Source organism: Pseudophryne corroboree, chromosome 9, assembly GCF_028390025.1.
Source record: "Pseudophryne corroboree isolate aPseCor3 chromosome 9, aPseCor3.hap2, whole genome shotgun sequence".
NCBI lineage: Eukaryota > Metazoa > Chordata > Amphibia > Anura > Myobatrachidae > Pseudophryne > Pseudophryne corroboree.
In genome coordinates, this window is record NC_086452.1 from 208,598,099 (window position 1) to 208,619,412 (window position 21,314).

At 42.5% G+C, this 21,314-nt stretch overlaps 1 protein-coding gene across 1 annotated transcript; it reads left to right on the top strand.

The window, feature by feature from the left end:
• The first annotated feature begins 6,519 nt into the window (after window positions 1–6,519).
• On the top strand, window positions 6,520–20,060 carry LOC134956897 (pancreatic alpha-amylase-like). The gene is made up of 10 exons (XM_063938768.1): window positions 6,520–6,687; window positions 11,464–11,610; window positions 13,409–13,606; window positions 16,090–16,320; window positions 17,298–17,431; window positions 17,520–17,642; window positions 17,718–17,817; window positions 18,455–18,576; window positions 18,706–18,831; window positions 19,839–20,060. The coding sequence occupies exons 1-10, from the start codon at window positions 6,520–6,522 to the stop codon at window positions 20,026–20,028; spliced, it is 1,539 nt and encodes a 512-aa protein (XP_063794838.1). The 3' UTR covers window positions 20,029–20,060.
• The last annotated feature ends 1,254 nt before the right edge of the window (window positions 20,061–21,314 follow it).

Consider the following 21,314-nt stretch of genomic DNA (forward strand, 5'->3'; position numbering starts at 1 on the left):
CGCAGTCCCTCACATAAGCTTTCACAAAGAGTGGCAGTGACAGCTCTTACTCTAGCTGCACACTCTACTCTTACCGGCGCCTGCTGTGTCCCCTCTCTTGCACCTGCTCTGGCTCCCGCTCCCACTCCCCCTCACTGACACCACTCTCACACACACGTGCGACCCGTCAACCACTTCCGGTTCCGGGTCGCAACTTCGCACCTTCCTCCTCACAGGTCAGTGTCCCTCCTCCTCACAGCCGTCCCAGTTGGTAGGAAGATGGTGCTGAAGGCAGGGTGTTGGTAGGGCTAGAGGGTGTCTCTGGGTGCTGCTGAGGTTTAAGTGTTGGTGGTGTGGGGAATGTGTCTCTATGCGCTACGAGGGTTGGCTTGTTGGTAGGGGGTCACCAACCACTGTCATGCCATATATGAACTTACGCTTCTGCTAAAAACATCAGCTACTGCCATCCTTAGCTGCTGTTCTCTATTTAACTGCATCTACATTGCATCCGGAAAGTATTGACAGTGCTTCACTTTTTCCATATTTTGTTATGTTACAGCCTTATTCCAAACTGGAATAAATGTATTTTTTCACTCAAAATTATACACACAATACCCCATAATGGCAATGAGAGAAAAAGTTTTTGAGATTTTTGCAAATTTATGAAAAATAAAAAACTAAGAAATCACAGGTACATAAGTATTCACAGCCTTTGCCATGAAGCTCAAAATTGAGCTCAGATTCATACTGTTTCCACTGATCATCCTTGAGATGCTCCTACAGCTTAATTGGAGTCTACCTGTGGTAAATTCAGTTGATTGGACATGATTTGGAAAGACACACATCTGTCTATATAAGGTCCCACTCTTGACAGTGCATGTCTGAGCACAAACCAAGCATGAAGTCAAAAAAATTATCTGTAGAACTCCGAGACAGGATTGTCTCAAGAAACGAATCTGTGGAAGGGTACAGAAAAATATCTGCCATCCATAAATAGAAGTTTGGAACCACCAGGACTCTTCATAGAGCTGGCCAACCATCTAAACTGAGCAATCAGAGGAGAAGTGCCCCAGTCAGGGAGGTGATCAAGAACCTTATGGTCACTCTGTCAGAGCTACAGAATTCCTCTGTGGAGGGAGGAGATCCTTCCAAAAGGACAACCATCTCTGCAGCAATCCAACAATAAGGCCTGTATGGTAGAGTGGCCTGACGGAAGCCACTCCTTAGTACAAAGCACATGGCAGCCCGCCTGGAGTTTGCCAAAATGCACCTGAGGGACTCTCAGACCATGAGAAACAAAATTCTCTAGTTTGATGAGACAAAGATTGTACTCTTTGGTGTGAATGCCAGGCATCATGTTTGGAGGAAACCAGGCACTGCTCATCACCAGGCTAATACCATCCCTACAGTAATGGCAGCATCATACTGTGGTGATGTTTTTTGTAGAAGCAGGAACTGGTAGACTAGTCAGAATAGAGGGAAAGATGAATGAAGCATTGTACAGAAACATCCTGGATGAAAACCTGCTCCAGAGTCCAGAGTGCTCTTGACCTAAGACTTGGGCAACAGTTCATCTTTCAGCAGGACAACGACCCTAAGCACACAGCCAAGATATCAAAAGAGTGACTTCAGGACAACTCTGTGAATGTCCTTGAGTGGCCCAGCCAGAGCCCAGACTTGAATCTGATTGAACATTTCTGGAGAGATATGAAAATGGTTGTGCACCGACACTTCCCATCCAACCTGATGGAGCTTGAGAGGTGATGCAAAGAGGAATGGGCGAAACTGCCCAAAGAAAAGTATGCCAAGATTGTGGCATCATATTCAAAAAGGTGGAGGCTGTAATTGCTGACAAAGGTACATCAACAAAGTATTGAGCAAAGGTTGTGTATACTTATGTACATGTGATTTCTTAGTATTTTATTTGTAATACATTTGCAAACGTCTCAAAAAAATGTTTTCTACATTGTCATTATGGGGTATTGGAGGTCATTCCGAGTTGTTCGCTCGCTAGCTGCTTTTAGCAGCATTGCACACGCTAAGCCGCCGCCTACTGGGAGTGTATCTTAGCATAGCAGAATTGCGAACGAAAGAATCGCAGAATTGCGAATAGAAAATTCTTAGCAGTTTCTGAGTAGCTCGAGACTTACTCCTACACTGCGATCAGTTCAGTCAGTTTCGTTCCTGGTTTGATGTCACAAACACACCCAGCGTTCGCCCAGACACTCCCCCGTTTCTTCAGACACTCCAGCGTTTTTCCTAGAAACGCCAGCGTTTTTTCGCACACTCCCCGAAAACGCCCAGTTTCCGCCCAGAAACACCAACTTCCTGTCAATCACACTACGATCAGCACAGCGATGAAAAAGCTTCGTTATGCCGTGAGTAAAATACCTAATTTTTGTGTAAAATAACTAAGCGCATGCGCTCTGCGAACCTTGCGCATGCGCAGTTAGCGGATAATCGCAGTATAGCGAAAATCGGCAATGAGCGAACAACTCGGAATGACCTCCATTGTGTGTAGAATTTTGAGGGAAAAAATTAATTTATTCCATTTTGGAATAAGACTGTAACATAACAAAATGAGGAAAAGGTGAATCGCTGTGAATACTTTCTGAATGCACTGTACTTCTTGTATTGGCTCTCAAAAAGGCAGTACTTTATTTTTACAATAACATGAACTATAATGTTTGTAGAAAGGTTGCCAAATTATTGGGTTTGTATGTAATTATCACATATGGGACTAAGGACACAACTGTAAAAAAAAAAGGGAATTATATAAGAGATGCAAAAGCAATCTATAATAAACATTCACAAGATAACATGTCCCTTCAGATATCCAAGTAATTCTCTTTTATGTAATAGTGAGATATGTAATAATAGCAGCGCTCATGGGATCAGAGACATAACTTGCAAAAAATTAATTATCGAGACAGCCGAAAATATACAATAGTTTTTAATAAACACACATCAGTGAATATAAAATTTAACAAATTAAAACTAATTATATAAATAAACAGTAGAATTTAAAAAAAACACCTGTACGGTAGAGTGGATTAAACCCTGCTTCTGACAGATATGCAAAAGAGCAGACACATAATAAAAAGGGGTTAACAATAGCCATGAACAGAAGGATATCCTTGTTTTTTTTTTTGACTTGACACTAAGATAACATATCGGTGAACAAAAAAACAAAACAAGACTGCTAGTATTTAGCAGAAATGTATCAATTCCTGTGGCAGGGCCAGATCCAGGGGGCCAAACGACCCCCCTAACAGTCATAGCCACGCCCACTTACATGATGGTGACAGCGACCACATTGCCAGCCACAGCCACCAGGTCCAGCAGCGGCATGAGGAAGATCCCAAGGTAGCGGGGTAAGCTGTCTTCGGCACACAGTGGGGAGAACAAGCTGGATGAGCAGTTCCCGCAACTGCTGGTGCTGTTCAGACAGGGGCTGTGCGCTTGCGGCTCCTCCATAATGGGACCGGTCACCGCGGGAGATGGGGATAAGCCGCTCTGTGTGGCAGCGATCCAGTGTAGCAGCGATCTCCCTATATTGGCATTACTCATCTTCCTCCCCTGACTCTCCCACCATCAGCGCCTGCAGCAGCCAGCACAGCCCAGCATTTCTCATCTGAAGGTGGATCCTTCATAGCGCCAGAATCCCCCTCCCCAGCATCCGGCTACCTGTACATGGGATGCTGCAGCAATGCCAGCCCCACAGGCATGGACGGGGGTCGTGCTGGCTCCCTGCACTGCTGGGGCCACTAGAGGTGGGGGCTGCTGCCAGGAGATGGTGTGTACACAAACAACTGGAGAACGGTCCTCAAGCGCTGCTAGATTCCCCAGCATAATTCTGGTAGTGGTGATCTGCGTGGTGCTCGTATATGTAGAGGGATATCAAGAATATGCAGTTAACAGTAGCACCAAATACAATGTTGCTGCTGAAAAAGGAACCTCTCAACTCACCATAATTCAGTGAGATGCATTCACATAAAGGTTTAGTTTTTAACTGATTATCGATCCCTCTGCAACCGTGATGATGAAAACAACCTTTGCATATAGAATGACACTCACCTAGGCTATAAGCCCTATGTGCATCCAAAGGTTTCTTTTGATCCAGTGTACCAGTCAGACACCTTCTTCAAATGGATGTAATCAATGGTTCACGCAAAATGTAACATATTAAAAAAGTTTTTTTTATCAATGGTTCACGCAAAATTAAAAAAGTTTTTTTATTCTTCCATAAAAACAATTAAAAAGTTCAGTTGCACAACATCCTAATCTAACAAGTAAAAGTTGGTTTATTCCACTCCAAACCCACAAGACCTCTAAGGAAGGCTTTTATAAGGAAAAAAACTCTCACCACACTGCTTCTGGGAAAAACAGTTTGGGGTAAGAAAAAATATACAGAGATGTTAACAAAAAAACGATCCTTTAAAGAGCCAATTGGGGTAGCAATGAGTGGACACCAACCATCAGGAATCCTTAACCACCAATGCGTTTCGGAATGCCTTCCTTCCTCAGGCTGTTAGGATTCCTGATGGTTGGTGTCTTCCTTAGATGTCTTGTGGGTTTGGTTTGGAATAAACCAACTTTTTCTTGTTAGATCAGGATGTTGTGCAACTGAACTTTTTAATTGCTTTTATGGAAGAATAAAAAGACTTTTAATATATTGTTGGATTATGCGTGAACCATTGAAGGTGTCTGACTGGTACACTGTGGATCAAAAGAAACCTTTGGATGCACATAGGGCTTACAGCCTAGGTGAGTGTCATTCTATATGCGAAGGTTGTTTTCATTATCACAGTTGCAGAGGGATCGATAATCAGTTAAAAATGAAACCTTTATGTGAATGCATCTCCTTGAATTACGGTGAGTTGAGAGGTTCCTTTTGCAGCAGCAACATTGTATTTGGTGCTATTGGTTAACTGTATATTCTCGATATCCCTCTACATATATGAGCAACACGCAGATCACCACTACCAGAATTGTGCTGGGGAATCTAGCAGCGCTTGAGGACCGTTCTCCAGTTGTTTGTGTACATGTCGGTCAAGATTTGGTGCTCTTGTGAACGGGTCTGAGCTGCAGCGAAAAGGGCGCAAGTCATTCTATTTAATATCTGTTCCAGGTGATGGTGTGTGGCTGCACTGACATCCCTCCCCATCTTCCGTGTTTCCGGGGCACCTAGCCTCATCTGCCATCATCACATGCCGTCACTCCCACCTTGGGCAGTGTGTGCCACCCATCAGTGTGTTAGTAGTTACATGTGCCCGGTGTGTTTGTGTGTGTGTGTGTGTGTGTGTGTGTGCTACATAAGAAGTACATGTGCAGCCTGAAAATGCTTTATATGCTTTTAGAGCATTAATGGACAGTTGGGATGGGAAGTGGGAGGAGTAATGATTGTAGGGGAGGAGTCAGGAATAGATAAACCGCCCCCCCTAAAAGAAAAGTCTAGATCTGTCCCTGTCCTGTAGTAACAGTTTCTGAAGAGTTGTATTCAAATTGTATCCACCAAACTGGTTAGTAGCTGTTCGTAGCAATAACTGTAAACTTTCCACAGTAATGTGGATACCATCAACCAGATATGAGCACAAATGGGCATACAACAGAACAGACACTCAATCCAATTAGTGGATCGAATTTAGCAAAAGCCAGCGTCTTATGCAGCAATATAAATGCAGTGAATTACCTCCCTTGTGGCTAGCATGATCCGAGTGTCCTCGAGTTAAGTCCACTTATAAACCATATTCCATATATTCACGGGGGTGACAGCACTGCACAGAGGATAAGGGCACCGTATATATCCCAATCAGCAATACTCTGTGTCCTTCTCATGCGATTACATGTTTCTTAGAGCAGCGGCGAGCATGTGGGAGCCAGTGCTGTGCAAAAAGCTCACAGTGCATCTGAGACAGATTCAAAGCTGTAGGAGGAGTCCTAACGTGTTTCGTCATGCAAGCATGTGACTTTCTCAAATGCATGACTCCAGTGTGGACTGAACTGAGATTTATACCAGACTGTAAAAGCAACCACCTGTATTTGTCATTCATTAGATCAGATGGTACATTTGAGATGGACAATTACCGGCTCTCAAGTTAACAACTCTTTCTAAACACACTTGTATACAATTAAGAATAGCGACTGCAGTAGTAGAAAAATAAGTAATAATGACAAACCTATACTATAATAAAAAATGAGAAAATAGGAATACATATAAACAGTATAGATACGAATTTATATGTCCAGTATTAATATCTCACAGTTGCCAAGTTATTGGGTTTGTAAATATCACAAATTGAACTAAGGACACAACTGTAAAAAAAAAAAAAATTATATAAGAAATGCAAACACAATCTATAATAAACAGTCGAAAGATAACATGTCCATTCAGATATCCAAGAAATTCTCTTTTATATAACAGTGGGAGTTTTTTGTATAGAATCACCTGTTGTCCCTGAGTATCGATTATATGATATATGATTCTAAAATTGTATAAAAAGGGAGAAGACAAGATGCCAAGTTACAGCAGAACACAAAATGAAGTTCTTACTTCTACTTGTGGTTGTCGGTCATTGCTCTGCCCAATACAATCCATATCTTAAGTCTGGCAGGACTTCTATTGTCCACTTGTTTGAATGGCGCTGGGATGACATTGCTGCAGAATGTGAGAGATATTTGGCACCCAATGGATTCGGAGGTGTCCAGGTAAGAGCATCATTGTTGGTGTTTATTACTTATTAGGAAAATAGTAATGGATAAATTAAATATTTCTGACTGTTAGCAGAACAATAAGACAACAGCGTGTAATTTTATAAAGCAGGTTCAACAAAATTTTACGGTGTTCTTTATACAGAAATTAAAGATTATAACATGTGGGTGGTCTGATTAAAGTTCTGTGACACGGACATCCTCAAATCTGTATTATATCATATCATTTATTTACATTCTCATGACTGTATTGTATATGGCATCACATACTAGTATATAATGTTACAAAAAATAGGAAAACAACCCATTATTGATCAGTCCCCCTCGGTCCTTTGGAGTCTTTTCCCTATTTGCTACGGCTGTGCTACACTTACCGGTATTCGTGATGCAGGCGGACAGAACACCGACCACAGCATCAAGAGGGAGAGAATCCCAACAGGGAGTTGGGAAGTATACTTACCCTCCTCCAATACCCCACTAAATCAAACCCTCCCTTCCCGCAGCCTAAACTTAACCCTCCCCCACTGCAGCCTATCCTTAACCTTCCCTGGCATCCCTTTGCAACTATTATGTGCTTCATAAAAGTCTTCTTTATGAAATTGAATGTTTATTTTCTGCAGGGACATCTAATTAAATAATTAGTGATGTGCACGGGAAATTTTTCGGGTTTTGTGTTTTGGTTTTGGATTCGGTTCCGCGGCCGTGTTTTGGATTCGGACGCGTTTTGGCAAAACCTCCCTGAAAATTTTTTGTCGGATTCGGGTGTGTTTTGGATTCGTTTTTTTTTTTTACAAAAAACCCTCAAAAACAGCTTAAATCATTTTGATCCCATAGTATTATTAACCTCAATAACCATAATTTCCACTCATTTCCAGTCTATTCTGAACACCTCACACCTCACAATATTATTTTTAGTCCTAAAATTTGCACAGAGGTCGCTGGATAATAAGCTAAGCGACCCAAGTGGCCGACACAAACACCTGGCCCATCTAGGAGTGGCACTGCAGTGTCAGACAGGATGGCAGATTTAAAAAATAGTCCCCAAACAGCACATGATGCAAAGAAAAAAAGAGGTGCAATGAGGTAGCTGTGTGACTAAGCTAAGCGACCCAAGTGGCCGACACAAACACCTGGCCCATCTAGGAGTGGCATTGCAGTGTCAGACAGGATGGCAGATTTAAAAAATAGTCCCCAAACAGCACATGATGCAAAGAAAAAAAGAGGTGCAATGAGGTAGCTGTGTGACTAAGCTAAGCGACCCAAGTGGCCGACACAAACACCTGGCCCATCTAGGAGTGGCACTGCAGTGTCAGACAGGATGGCAGATTTAAAAAATAGTCCCCAAACAGCACATGATGCAAAGAAAAAAAGAGGTGACCAAGGTCGCTGGGTGGCTAAGCTAAGCGACCCAAGTGGCCGACACAAACACCTGGCCCATCTAGGAGTGGCACTGCAGTTTTCTAGCGAGAGGATGAGTGCTTCCATCTTCATGTGAATCTGAACCACTAGCCATGAACATAGGCCAGGGCCTCAGCCTTTCCTTGCCACTCCGTGTCGTAAATGGCATATTGACAATTTTACGCTTCTCATCAGACGCTTTTAATTTTGATTTTTGGGTCATTTTACTGAACTTTTGTAGTATACTTGATGACACAGAGGTAGAGCAGTGGACTACTGTACTGTACTGCTATATATATACTGGTGGTCAGCAAAATTCTGCACTGTCCTCCTACTATATACTGCGCACAACTAAAATGCAGCACAGGTATGGATGCATAGTATACTTGATGACACAGAGGTAGAGCAGTGGACTCCTGTACCGTACTGCTATATATATACTGGTGGTCAGCAAAATTCTGCACTGTCCTCCTACTATTTACTGCGCACAACTAAAATGCAGCACAGGTATGGATGGATAGTATACTTGATGACACAGAGGTAGAGCAGTGGACTACTGTACCGTACTGCTATATATATACTGGTGGTCAGCAAAATTCTGCACTGTCCTCCTACTATATACTGCGCACAACTAAAATGCAGCACAGGTATGGATGCATAGTATACTTGATGACACAGAGGTAGAGCAGTGGACTACTGTACTGTACTGCTATATATATACTGGTGGTCAGCAAAATTCTGCACTGTCCTCCTACTATATACTGCGCACAACTAAAATGCAGCACAGGTATGGATGCATAGTATACTTGATGACACAGAGGTAGAGCAGTGGACTCCTGTACCGTACTGCTATATATATACTGGTGGTCAGCAAAATTCTGCACTGTCCTCCTACTATTTACTGCGCACAACTAAAATGCAGCACAGGTATGGATGGATAGTATACTTGATGACACAGAGGTAGAGCAGTGGACTACTGTACCGTACTGCTATATATATACTGGTGGTCAGCAAAATTCTGCACTGTCCTCCTACTATATACTGCGCACAACTAAAATGCAGCACAGGTATGGATGCATAGTATACTTGATGACACAGAGGTAGAGCAGTGGACTACTGTACCGTACTGCTATATATACTGGTGGTCACAGCAAAATTCTGCACTGTCCTCCTACTATATACTACAATGCAGCACAGATATGGAGCATTTTTCAGCCAGAGAACGTAGATATTTTCAGCACACTGAGCATAGATATTTGCAGCACACTGAGCACAGATATTTGCAGCACACTGAGCACAGATATTTGCAGCACACTGAACACAGAAACTGAGAGAACGCAGCCACGTCCTCTCGCTATCATCTCCAAAGCACGAGTGAAAATGGCGGCGACGCGCGGCTCCTTATATAGAATACGAATCTCGCGAGAATACGACAGCGGGATGATGACGTTCGGGTGCGCTCGGGTTAACCCGAGCAAGGCAGGAAGATCAGAGGCTGCCTCGGAACCATGTAAAATGGGTGAAGTTCCCGAGGAACCGAACCCGCTCATCACTAAAAATAATTAGTATAATTTAAAGTATGTATTATTTTACAGGTTTATTTGGAGCTGTAGACTCTTGTTATGCCCCATAAACATGTATAGATGTGTGCAGTGAATGCTGAAAAGTTATGTAAAACTGATCAGAAAAAAATTTGAGCATTTTGGACAGTAACACATTTGTCAGGACCCTTTACTATTACTTTTAGCCACAGATATGTCTTCATAATCCGATCCTTTTAGAGCCATATGTCATGAGTCACATTGTGACTTAGTCACACATGTCGTGACTTAGTCATACCACTACTGGTAGAGACTTCTGTTATTTTTTTCTAGATTGTGTATCTTCTACACATCATAGCTGCATGCAAAAGTCAATTATAGTGTACTAGGTACTTAGGAGGATCAGTGTTTTTATTGCACAGATATTGGTGCAGTTACAGATTAAGCACAATGATACATAGCAAGATGCATGGCGAAGTTTGCTCATATCAGACCTCTGTCCTTTACCTTTTACAGTACATTAGTTAGATTCTGAGATGCACACAGCACGCAATGCCAGTACCACTGTACTCTTGCATAGTCATTTTGTTGCATTAGCGATGCGACTAAGTTGCACTGGGAAATTGTGTCACCAGCTGATATATCGGCCCAGAGGATCCTGGGTACACACTGAATGATGTAATAAAGGTCGGAGTAACATGTCACTTTTTCCTTAATTACACATGGTTGTTAGCACAATGTGCAGTGCAGGGGGGGCAGATATAACATGTGCAGAGAGAGTTAGATTTGGGTGGGTTATTTTGTTTCTGTGCAGAGTAAATACTGGCTGCTTTATTTTTACACTGCAATTTAGATTTCAGTTTATACACAACCCACCCAAATCTAACTCTCTCTGCACGTGTTGTATCTGCCCCACCTGCAGTGCATATGGGGGGTCATTCCGAGTTGTTCGCTTGCAAGCTGCTTTTAGCAGATTTGCTCACGCTAAGTCGCCGCCTACTGGGAGTGAATCTTAGCTTCTTAAAATTGCGAACGACGTATTCGCAATATTGCGATTAGACCTCTCTTAGCATTTTCTGAGTAGCTCCAGACTTACTCGGCATCTGCGATCAGTTCAGTGCTTGTCGTTCCTGGTTTGACGTCACAAACACACCCAGCGTTCGCCCAGACACTCCTCCGTTTCTCCAGCCACTCCCGAGTTTTTCCCAGAAACGGTAGCGTTTTTTCACACACTCCCATAAAACGGCCAGTTTCCGCCCAGAAACACCCACTTCCTGTCAATCACATTACGATCACCAGAACGAAGAAAAAAACGTGAGTAAAATTCCTAACTGCATAGCAATTTTACTTGGCGCAGTCGCAGTGCGAACATTGCGCATGCGCATTAAGCGGAAAATCGCTGCGATGCGAAGAAATTAACCGAGCGAACAACTCGGAATGACCCCCATGGTTTTTCCCATTAAAGAACAAATTTGCTGCTGCGATCAAGTCTGAATTAGGCCCTTTTTTTGTTCTTAAGCAACTCAGCATTTTATCCTGATTCTGAAGAAGCACTATGGGGGAGATTTATCAATCCACCTAAGAGGACAACTGGAGGTGTTGCCCATAGCAACCAATCAGATGCTAGATATCATAGATCTGTTCTATATAGCATGCTCTATAAAATGATATCTAAAATCTAACTGCTTGCTATAGGCAGCAACTCCATTTGACCTCTTTGGAAGGTTTGTTAAATCTTCCCCTTTGCTTGAAGTACAGTATTAAAGAGATATTTTATTTTGTATGCTTTATTTATTACATTCGTTTACTATCTGTTACTGCTGTTTTATTACAGGTCTCTCCTCCTAATGACAATTTGATTATTACCAGCCCCAATAGACCATGGTGGGAGAGATACCAGCCAATCAGCTACAAGCTGTGCTCTCGTTCTGGCTCCGAGCAGCAATTCAGAGACATGGTCACCAGGTGTAACAATGTTGGGGTATGTCCTTTTGATATTGCTCTTATTTCACCATGTAGTAAATAAGTCATTTCAAAAAAAGTTTATTTTAACAAGCCAAATAAAAGTTTTTAAATGTCAGTAACAAAATATCAATAATTCTTCCAAATAGAAGGATTCATGACAGTTCTTTATTTAGGAATTAGATTAATCTCTGTTACCTACTCATCAATGGCATTATTGATTTAATAACCTCTAAGCTAGGTGGTTTACACCATGGGATATCTATATGTAATAGGGTCTGAGTTTGCCGGTGGTGCGGAATGCAGGCTGATCTCGGATGTTTTTTTAAAGTGGCAATCATTTACAAGCAGGCTCGGACTGGCCCACAGGGGTACAGAGGAAACCAACGGGGGGGGGGGCCTCCTCCACTAGGGGTCAGGTTCTAGACTGTGCACTTGAATTATATATTATACATGTGTTCAGGGCGGGAGCTTCCACTAGGCAGCTTTAGGCAGCTGCTTAGGGGCGCCGGAACCTGAGGGGGCGGCCTGCTAAAGCTGCTTGGAAAAAGTAGCGTGGTCCTACCTCCACAATCCCCCCGGCACTCATATCTTACAGTAGCCGCAACTGCCAAGCTCCCGTATTGCAGCCTCCAGCTCTGTCTTCACCTGGCACAGGCAGTAACTTTCACAGCTCCTGATGTCCTGGCTGGGGTTGACATGTGGTGCTGCTCTTCATTCCAGGCTCTTTCACAGACCACTCTGCATCGCAGCTTGCAGGTAAGGTGGCTGTACAGCGCACTTTCTGCATTTGATAAGGAAAGAGGGGGAAAGCAGCAGTCTGGGGGGGGGGGCATGCACACAGATGGTGGGGGAGATAGAACAGCAGACATTTAACGGAGTGTAAGGGGGGTGAGAGTAGCAGGCACCCATACAGACTGGGGAGATGGGGAGAATAGAGCAGCCATGCAACAGACTGGGGGTGGGGGAGAGCAGCAGCATGCCTTTCACCTGAAGGGCGAGTAGGGGGAAGGGGCAATAGGCAGAAATTTTGCCTAGGGTGCCGAGAAACCTTGCACCGGCCCTGCATGTGTTACCTTATACTGCACAGGATTATGATGTATTCTCTACAGTACATTGCTGTCATTAATCTGGCACATTATTATGCATGCACTAGCATTAATTTAATTACTATATAAATGATCAAGGAGTCCAGACCAGGTACTCTATAATGGTTAGCCAAACCTCTGTGGTGGCTGGCCACACCTCTAATCATGGGCCCCTACCACTGCATACCCCCGGTGGGCCCTTCAAACTCCAGTCCGACACTGTTTACAAGGCAAAACCATGCCCTCTAAATGATTGCCGCTTTAAAAAACCCTCCAAGATCAGCCGGCATCCCGCAACTCTGGCAAACTCGGACCCTAATACATACTGTATGCGCCCTTATGTGAATATTCTAGAAGGCCCACAAGTAGGAGGCAAATGCATAGAATGTTATTTCACAGCAAAATGTTGGTAAAAGTATGTTTTGATAGTTCATAGGCCATTAAGCTTGAGAGGAAATGTTGATTCAAGTACTTCTAGATCACTTCTCTATCTACAGTTTGTAAATGAAATGCCACCAATTGTGAATCATGCACACCTATCCCATACTATTACTAACCAAGGTCTACATAATTTACTATCAGCGACTAAAGGTTGAAACCAGTGGAAAACCACTATGCTAGAATGCCCCTTTAAAGTAATTATATTTTTTTTAAAGAATATGCAACCTGAATAAATGAGATGTGTCATGAGGACCATTAACCCATTGACCTGGTGTTAACCCCCTTTAGGTAAACATCTATGTTGATGCTATCATTAACCACATGTGTGGAGCGGGAGGTGGCTCAGGCACCAGGTCCACGTGTGGAAGCAGCTACAATACTGGTACCCAAAGTTTCCCTGCTGTACCATACTCCAATCTGGATTTTAACGATAGCAAGTGCCCCACTGCAAGTAAAAACATCGAGAACTACAATGATGTTAATCAGGTGGAGTATTTTATATTCTAAACATTAAAGAGGAAGTTGTAATCATGATAACACAAATAAAACCTAGGCATCCTTTTACCTGGATCTGATACAAATCCAAAGGTACTACACAACTGGCCAAACTAAATTACTTGTTTGATTACCGTATATACTCGAGTATAAGTCGACCCGAATATAAGCCGAGGCACCTAATTTTACCACAAAAACCTGGGAAAACTTATTGACTTGAGTATAAGCCTAGGGTGGCAAATGCAGCTCTAGCCGTACAGAGCCCTCAGTGCCAGATATGCCCTCATACTGCCAGATATGCCCCCACAGTGCCAGATATGCCCTCATACTGCCAGATATGCCCCACAGTGCCTGATGTGCCAGATATGCCCTCATGCTGCCAGATATGCCCCACAGTGCCAGATATGCCCTCATGCTGGCAGATATGCCCCACAGTGCCAGATATGTCCTCATACTGCTAGATATGCCCCCACAGTGCCAGATATGCCCTCATACTGCCAGATATGCCCCCCAGTGCCTGATGTGCCAGATATGCCCTCATGCTGCCAGATATGCCCCACAGTGCCAGATGTGACATATATGCCCTCATACTGCCAGATATGCCCCACAGTGCCAGATGTGCCAGATATGCCCTCATACTGCCAGATATGCCCCACAGTGCTTGATGTGCCAGATATGCCCTCATGCTGCCAAATATCCCCCACAGTGCCAGATTTGCAGATATGCCCTCATGCTGCCAGATATGCCCCCTCATAGTGCCAGATATGCCCCCTCATAGTGCAAGAGGCACCTAATTTTACCACAAAAACCTGGGAAAACGTATTGACTCGAGTATAAGCCTAGGGTGGCAAATGCAGCTCTAGCCGTAAAGAGCCCTCAGTGCCAGATATGCCCTCATACTGCCAGATATGCCCCCACAGTGCCAGATATGCCCTCATACTGCCAGATGTGCCCCACAGTGCCTGATGTGCCAGATATGCCCTCATGCTGCCAGATATGCCCCACAGTGCCAGATATGCCCTCATGCTGCCAGATATGCCCCACAGTGCCAGATATGTCCTCATACTGCTAGATATGTCCCCACAGTGCCAGATATGCCCTCATACTGCCAGATATGCCCCACAGTGCCTGATGTGCCAGATATGCCCTCATGCTGCCAGATATGCCCCACAGTGCCAGATGTGACAGATATGCCCTCATGCTGCCAGATATGCCCCACAGTGCCAGATGTGCCAGATATGCCCTCATACTGCCAGATATGCCCCACAGTGCTTGATGTGCCAGATATGCCCTCACGCTGCCAAATATGCCCCACAGTGCCAGATGTGCATATATGCCCTCATGCTGCCAGATATGCCCCCTCATAGTGCCAGATATGCCCCCCATAGTGCCAGATATGCCCCCTCATAGTGCCAGATAAGTCCCCTCAGTGCCACATATGTCATCCCGCCCCAAGTGCCAAATATGCTCCCCCAGTGCCTGTTACTTACCCTCCGTCGCTCCCGCGCTGTCTTCTGAAGGAGGGACACGGAGCACACAGCGCGCGCCTCTCCTGTGTCCCTCCTGCATCTCCGGCGGCCGCGGCGGGTCTATTAAAGGAAGTGCCAGTTCGTGAGCCAATCAGAGCTCATGAACGGGTACTTCCTTTAATAGACCCGCCGCTGCCACCGGAGATGCAGGAGGGACACAGGAGAGGTGCACGCTGTGCGCTCCGTGTCCCTCCTTCACACTGCACTCCCTGTCACTGCACTGACTCGAGTATAAGCAAAAAAAAAGTGCTGAAAAAGTCGGCTTATACTCGAGTATATACGGTATATTACAGTTTAGCTCCATAGAGACATTTATTTCCATTATACTGTAATAATATGGAAATTACAGAGTTGCATTCTTATTTCTCTCAGTGATGGATGTTTTGTTGGAATTATATTTTATTTGGGATAAATCAGTTGACTAGGAATTACATATCGAACAGTATATTGTTGGAAAAAAGCAATGCCTTTAGTTCTAAAGAGATGATATGGAAGCAAAAGCCCACTTGTATATTCAGTCCATTTGATAATTTAACTTTCTGATTAAATTAATTTTTGATTTAGAATAAAATTATTATTTCAGATGAAACAATATCATGCAACTATTAGAACATGTAGCAAGTATGCAAATACTGTAACAATATACCTAAAATAACAGTTGTGAACATTTTAAAATAAGAAAGACTATAATTTATTCCATAAAACATACAATATGACTCCATACTGTACCTGGTCATTTCTGTGAACAACATTGTAATGATTGTAAATAATGATGTGAGCTCTCGAGGGTATTACCAACTGATGCCTAAAGAGGCAATGCATAATACTGCTTAATGGGATCAGTCTGGAGTATGCAGCATATTGCAGTAATTTAATCATGTAAACCTGTCCTCCAATAAGATTCTAGTTTGTACAAGGTGCTGATATAAGCTTGCTGATCTATAGGTGAGGAACTGTCGTCTTGTGAGCCTCCTGGACCTGGCATTGGAGAAGGATTATGTTCGTGGAAAGATTGCTGACTATTTGAACAATCTCATAAGTATTGGAGTGGCTGGATTTAGACTTGATGCTGCCAAGCACATGTGGCCTGGGGACATCCTGGCTATTGTCAACAGACTGAGCAACCTGAACACTAAGTGGTTCGCCAGTGGATCTCGTCCCTTTATCTTCCAGGAGGTAAGAAGTTAAACATGTCATTAAATTATAAAGTTGCAGAATTTAGGATTCATTTCTATTTTTTTGCACATACGTAGTAATGAAAAAAGAGAAATACATGAAACATAAACATTAAATGACATAATTCATAATATTTACATGGGTAGAAATGCTGTAAGTGAAGTTGCTACAAAAGTTTGTGACAACTGAATTATGCAGTGCACAGGCCACTTCACAAAGGCACAGAGTTCCAGCAATACAACATTAACATTCAAACATTTAATAAAATTATGAAATGTATAAATATTATACTTGAAATGTGTATTGTTAAATTTATGGGCATTTATTTACACAACGCTATTCTAAGAAGGAGGCTATTTCACAATGAACAATAGCTCCAACTGAGTGTGGTCAGAAAAATATTTGCACTTCTCTTTTCACAGCTGCTTTCATGATGTTGATACAGTATGGTCCTTAGAAGTTCTTCTGCAAATGCATCAACACCTCATGTACCTAAAGTGAATTAGAACCCACTTGCAAATTTGTTGCTTCCTTATACTTTACAACATTTTTCAAAACAAGAACCACCCCAGATATCCACCCAAATACAGTCAATAATGTCAGCATTCTGATGCAGCTCAATTCAGTGTCCACAAATTGCAGGAGGTCAGTTGGAAAGTATACGTAATGTCTTTATATATATATATATATATATATATATATATATAAAAGACAAATAAAAAAATAAAGATTACTGTACTCAGTAAGGGCTCCTACACTACAGAAAGTGTGAAGAATCCAAAGATGGGGCTCTAATGCCTACATCACCCCATCCTAGATTTAATAAACTCTAGGTCTTCTCATTTGATGCACTTAAAGTATGTCATAGTGTGGATTTACTAAAACTTCAAGCCAAGTGGAGGTATTGCCCATAGCAACCAAACAGGTGTGAGAAAAGTGGTGAATTAGTTAAACAGCAAAAGATGTGTTTCTGACAGGTGATTGATCTCGGTGGAGAACCTATTACTGCTAGCCAGTATTATGGAAATGGATGTGTAACAGAATTTAAATATGGAGCCAAACTTGGAAATGTTATCCGCAAGTGGAATGGAGAGAAGATGTCATATCTAAAGTAAGTCCAGGGAACATATACATAGTTTAAACATGTACAGCATTTGACATTATATGTATCAATGTTTTATCACTGTCTTATCATCCAGGAACTGGGGAGAAGGATGGGGTTTCATGCCCACTAATAGAGCCTTGGTGTTTGTAGACAACCATGATAACCAAAGAGGTCACGGTGCTGGAGGAGCCTCCATCCTCACCTTTTTTGATGCTCGGTAAGATTAATCTCTAAACAAACGACTCACATTTGTTTTTGTTGTTGAAGTTCTTACTATTTAAAATTTCTGCAGCTTGTACAAAATGGGAGTTGGCTTTATGTTGGCACATCCCTATGGACTTACACGTGTAATGTCAAGTTATCGCTGGACAAGAAACTTTGTGAATGGACAGGTACAGTAAATAAATTATTTGCTTTTGAAAGGATTGTCATTCTCTGTAAAGGTGGGTACACACTAATAGATATATCTGCAGATCAATTGATCTGCAGATATATCTATGGACGGATCGAGCAGTGTGTTCAGCATACACACTGCTCGATCCGTCGGGGACTGACGTCATGAACTGGGCGGGCGTGTACACACACCCGCCCAGTTGAGCTGTCAATCACCACCGGCCGCCGCAGCATGTGTACGTGCGGTCGGCCGACCGCCCCGTACACACACAGCGACGCGCCAATATATCAGTAGATATATTGGCCATCGGCTGTGCTGCGCGGCTGACGCTATACGTCTGTGAACGACGGAGTTCACAGACGTATCGGCCGTACACACTGGCCGACGGTCCCGCGATATATCGGCCGTTTAAAAGAACGGCCTATATATCGACCAGTTTGTATGGGCTTTAAGAGTTCCATCTGTTCCTACAGTATACCAAAGAGTCCAATCAGTTGAATACCACTTTTTAGGACAACCTGAAACAAGTTACCACCACTTGCATGAGAAATATTGTCAATAGTGTAGACAAGGCCGTGCACTTAAAAAATCCTTATACATTCCATGATTTATTGGTTCTATTCACTTCTCTATAGGATGCAAATGACTGGATTGGGCCACCTGCCAATTCTGATATGTCAACTAAACCAGTCACAATTAATGCGGACGCTACTTGTGGCAATGACTGGGTCTGTGAACATAGATGGCGCCAGATTAAGTGAGTACTTAAAGTGTACATAACATATTGAGCTATGTACCATATTGCTTTTTTGAAGTTATACTTACACATAGGGTTCTTTTATATGTGGTATATGGAAAGTAGCAAGAATGTTCTTTGTGTTTTTAGAAACATGGTTATCTTCCGTAACACAGTTAATGGTCAATCACTCACAAACTGGTGGGATAATGGCGGAAACCAAATTGCTTTTAGCCGTGGAAATAGAGGATACATCATCTTCAATAATGAGAGCTCGTGAGTGATATCTCTTCTCAATATGTACCTGTGTGTTAGATGATGATAAATGTTAAGCAAAAATGTAATGATTAGTTTCCTACCATGACTATATACATTTCTTTAGAACACTGGGGGTAATTCCGAGTTGTTCGCTCGCTAGCAGATTTTAGCAACATTGCACACGCTAGGCTGCCGCCCTCTGGGAGTGTATCTTAGCTTAGCAGAATTGCGAACGAAAGATTAGCAGAATTGTGAATAGAAAATTCTTAGCAGTTTCTGAGTAGCTCGAGACTTACTCCTACACTGCGATCAGCTCAGCTCAGTTCGTTCTTGGTTTGACGTCACAAACATGCCCTGCATTCGGCCAGCCACTCACTGTTTCTTTAGACACTCCTGCGTTTTATCCTGGCACTCTCCCAGAAAACGGCCAGTTTCCGCCCAGAAACACCCACTTCCTGCACAATCACACTCTGATCACTTCAACGATGGAAATTCTTCGGTCAGACGTGAGTAAATCTACTAAGTTTTGAGCTAAAATACTTAGCACATGCGCACTGCGTACCATGCGCATGCGCATTTTCACCTTAATCGCTCCGTTGCGAAAATCTGCAACAAGCGAACAACTCGTAATGACCCCCACTATTCTTCCTTGCTTTTCCTTTGGCTAAATTTAGTTATTCTGCTACCTTTTACAAGTCAAACTGCTATTAAAATGTTCAGTCACTAATGAATCTTGGATCTGAAGCTAATTCCCATATTTTATCTGGGTCACAAGAATCAATGTTTAAGAAATACCATGTCATCTTACTCAATAACATGGATTTGCATATGAACTGGTAGCCTATTCTTTTAACCCCCATGATCTGTATTGCAGATGTTTCTTAAGTATTGTAATTATCTTTATGTTCTACGGATCTGTTTATGTGTCTATAACTTTATGTTACAGTATGTAGTTTAATGCTTCTTTTTGCCAAACTCTTTATCATAAGACTACAAGACTCATTAATGTCACATTACTGTTTCAGAAACATGGATGTCACTTTGAACACTGGACTTCCTGCTGGCACATACTGTGATGTCATCTCAGGGCAGAAAGAAGGCACACGTTGTACTGGCACACAGATAACTGTTAGCAGCACTGGCTCAGCTCGTTTCACAATCAGCAGTTCAGCTGCAGACCCATTCATTGCCATCCATGTCAATGCCAAGTTGTAACTTGTTATTTAGTGGCTATCACTAATAAAGTAATTTAGAAAGTCAATATGACTTGTTGAATTTTGTCTTATTTTCTTAATGGCTTTTCCTATTTACAGAACAATTAAAGTTATAATGAGACACATTGAGTTGCTGTCTCAGACACAAAAAAATGTCAGTTTTTTTGTAGGAAATGTCAAAATGAGTGGTATTTTACTTTATTGACAGATCTAATGATGTTTTTAAATTGTATTATTTGTCTTTTAGATTAATACAATTTATATGGACACATTTATGGCAGTTTGTATATAAAATAGACACAATTAAATTTAATGACTTGTGCAGCAGAAAAGTTAGATACATCACTGAGAGTAAGGCATGCTACGTGTTTCAACTTTAACGAACCTCACGTGACAATTCACTAAATGTTTTTGCCTTTCTTATACTTTGTAATATGTGAAAAATATGAAAGATGTGTACAAATAATGGCATGGGAGAACATAGTGCCAGCCCTAACCAATTTGAGGACCTAGGGAAAATTTTGTCTGGTTCCCCCTAGCACCCATCACCCCGCAGCACAGATCACAGCAGCAGCCAACAACACCTCTCACCCATAGCAATCCTCACCCACAGAGCCATAGTTAGACATTGTGGTGCCCTGTCCCAGCAGGGCACCAAAACATAATTTTAAACAGGGACATCACGTACAGAAAGCGTGCACTCCTTAAAAGGGCTATGGTCTTACTGGGAAGGAGTGTGGCCACAGAATAGTAACCACAAATTTAAATAATGCCACAAAGTGGTGTAATCCTATTCACATTACATCACACAATAGTTTCCTGTCTTCACGTTATGTCATACAGTAGTGTCCGTTATTCACATTGCACCACACCGTATTGCTTCTTTTTGATATTCTACCACACCATATTGCTCATAATTCACATTACACCACACAGTAGTGCCCTTTATATGTTACGCCACTCAGTAGTGTACCTTATACACATAATGCCACACATTAGTAACTCCCCTTAAACTCATAATGCCACACAGTAATTCCCTGTACACATTATGCCACATATTATTAATGCCCTCATGCACACACCACATAGTAATACCCCTTACACCTTATGCCACTCATTAATACTCTACACAAACACACACACACACACACACACACACACACACACACACACACACACACACACACACACACCCTGCACAGAACTCACTGAGACAATAAAACTGACTTCAGCCTCAGTGTGCCTTTATATTGATATTGAAGTAAACATGCTTGCTGTTAACACTCT

Coding starts and splice junctions, on each gene's coding strand:
- LOC134956897 (XM_063938768.1), top strand. CDS start 6,520: ATGAAGTTCTTACTTCTACTTGTGGTTGTCGGTCATTGCTCTGCCCAA. Junction 11,611..13,408: donor CCAGGTGTAACAATGTTGGG/GTATGTCCTTTT, acceptor AACCCCCTTTAG/GTAAACATCTATGTTGATGC. Junction 18,832..19,838: donor ATCTTCAATAATGAGAGCTC/GTGAGTGATATC, acceptor TTACTGTTTCAG/AAACATGGATGTCACTTTGA.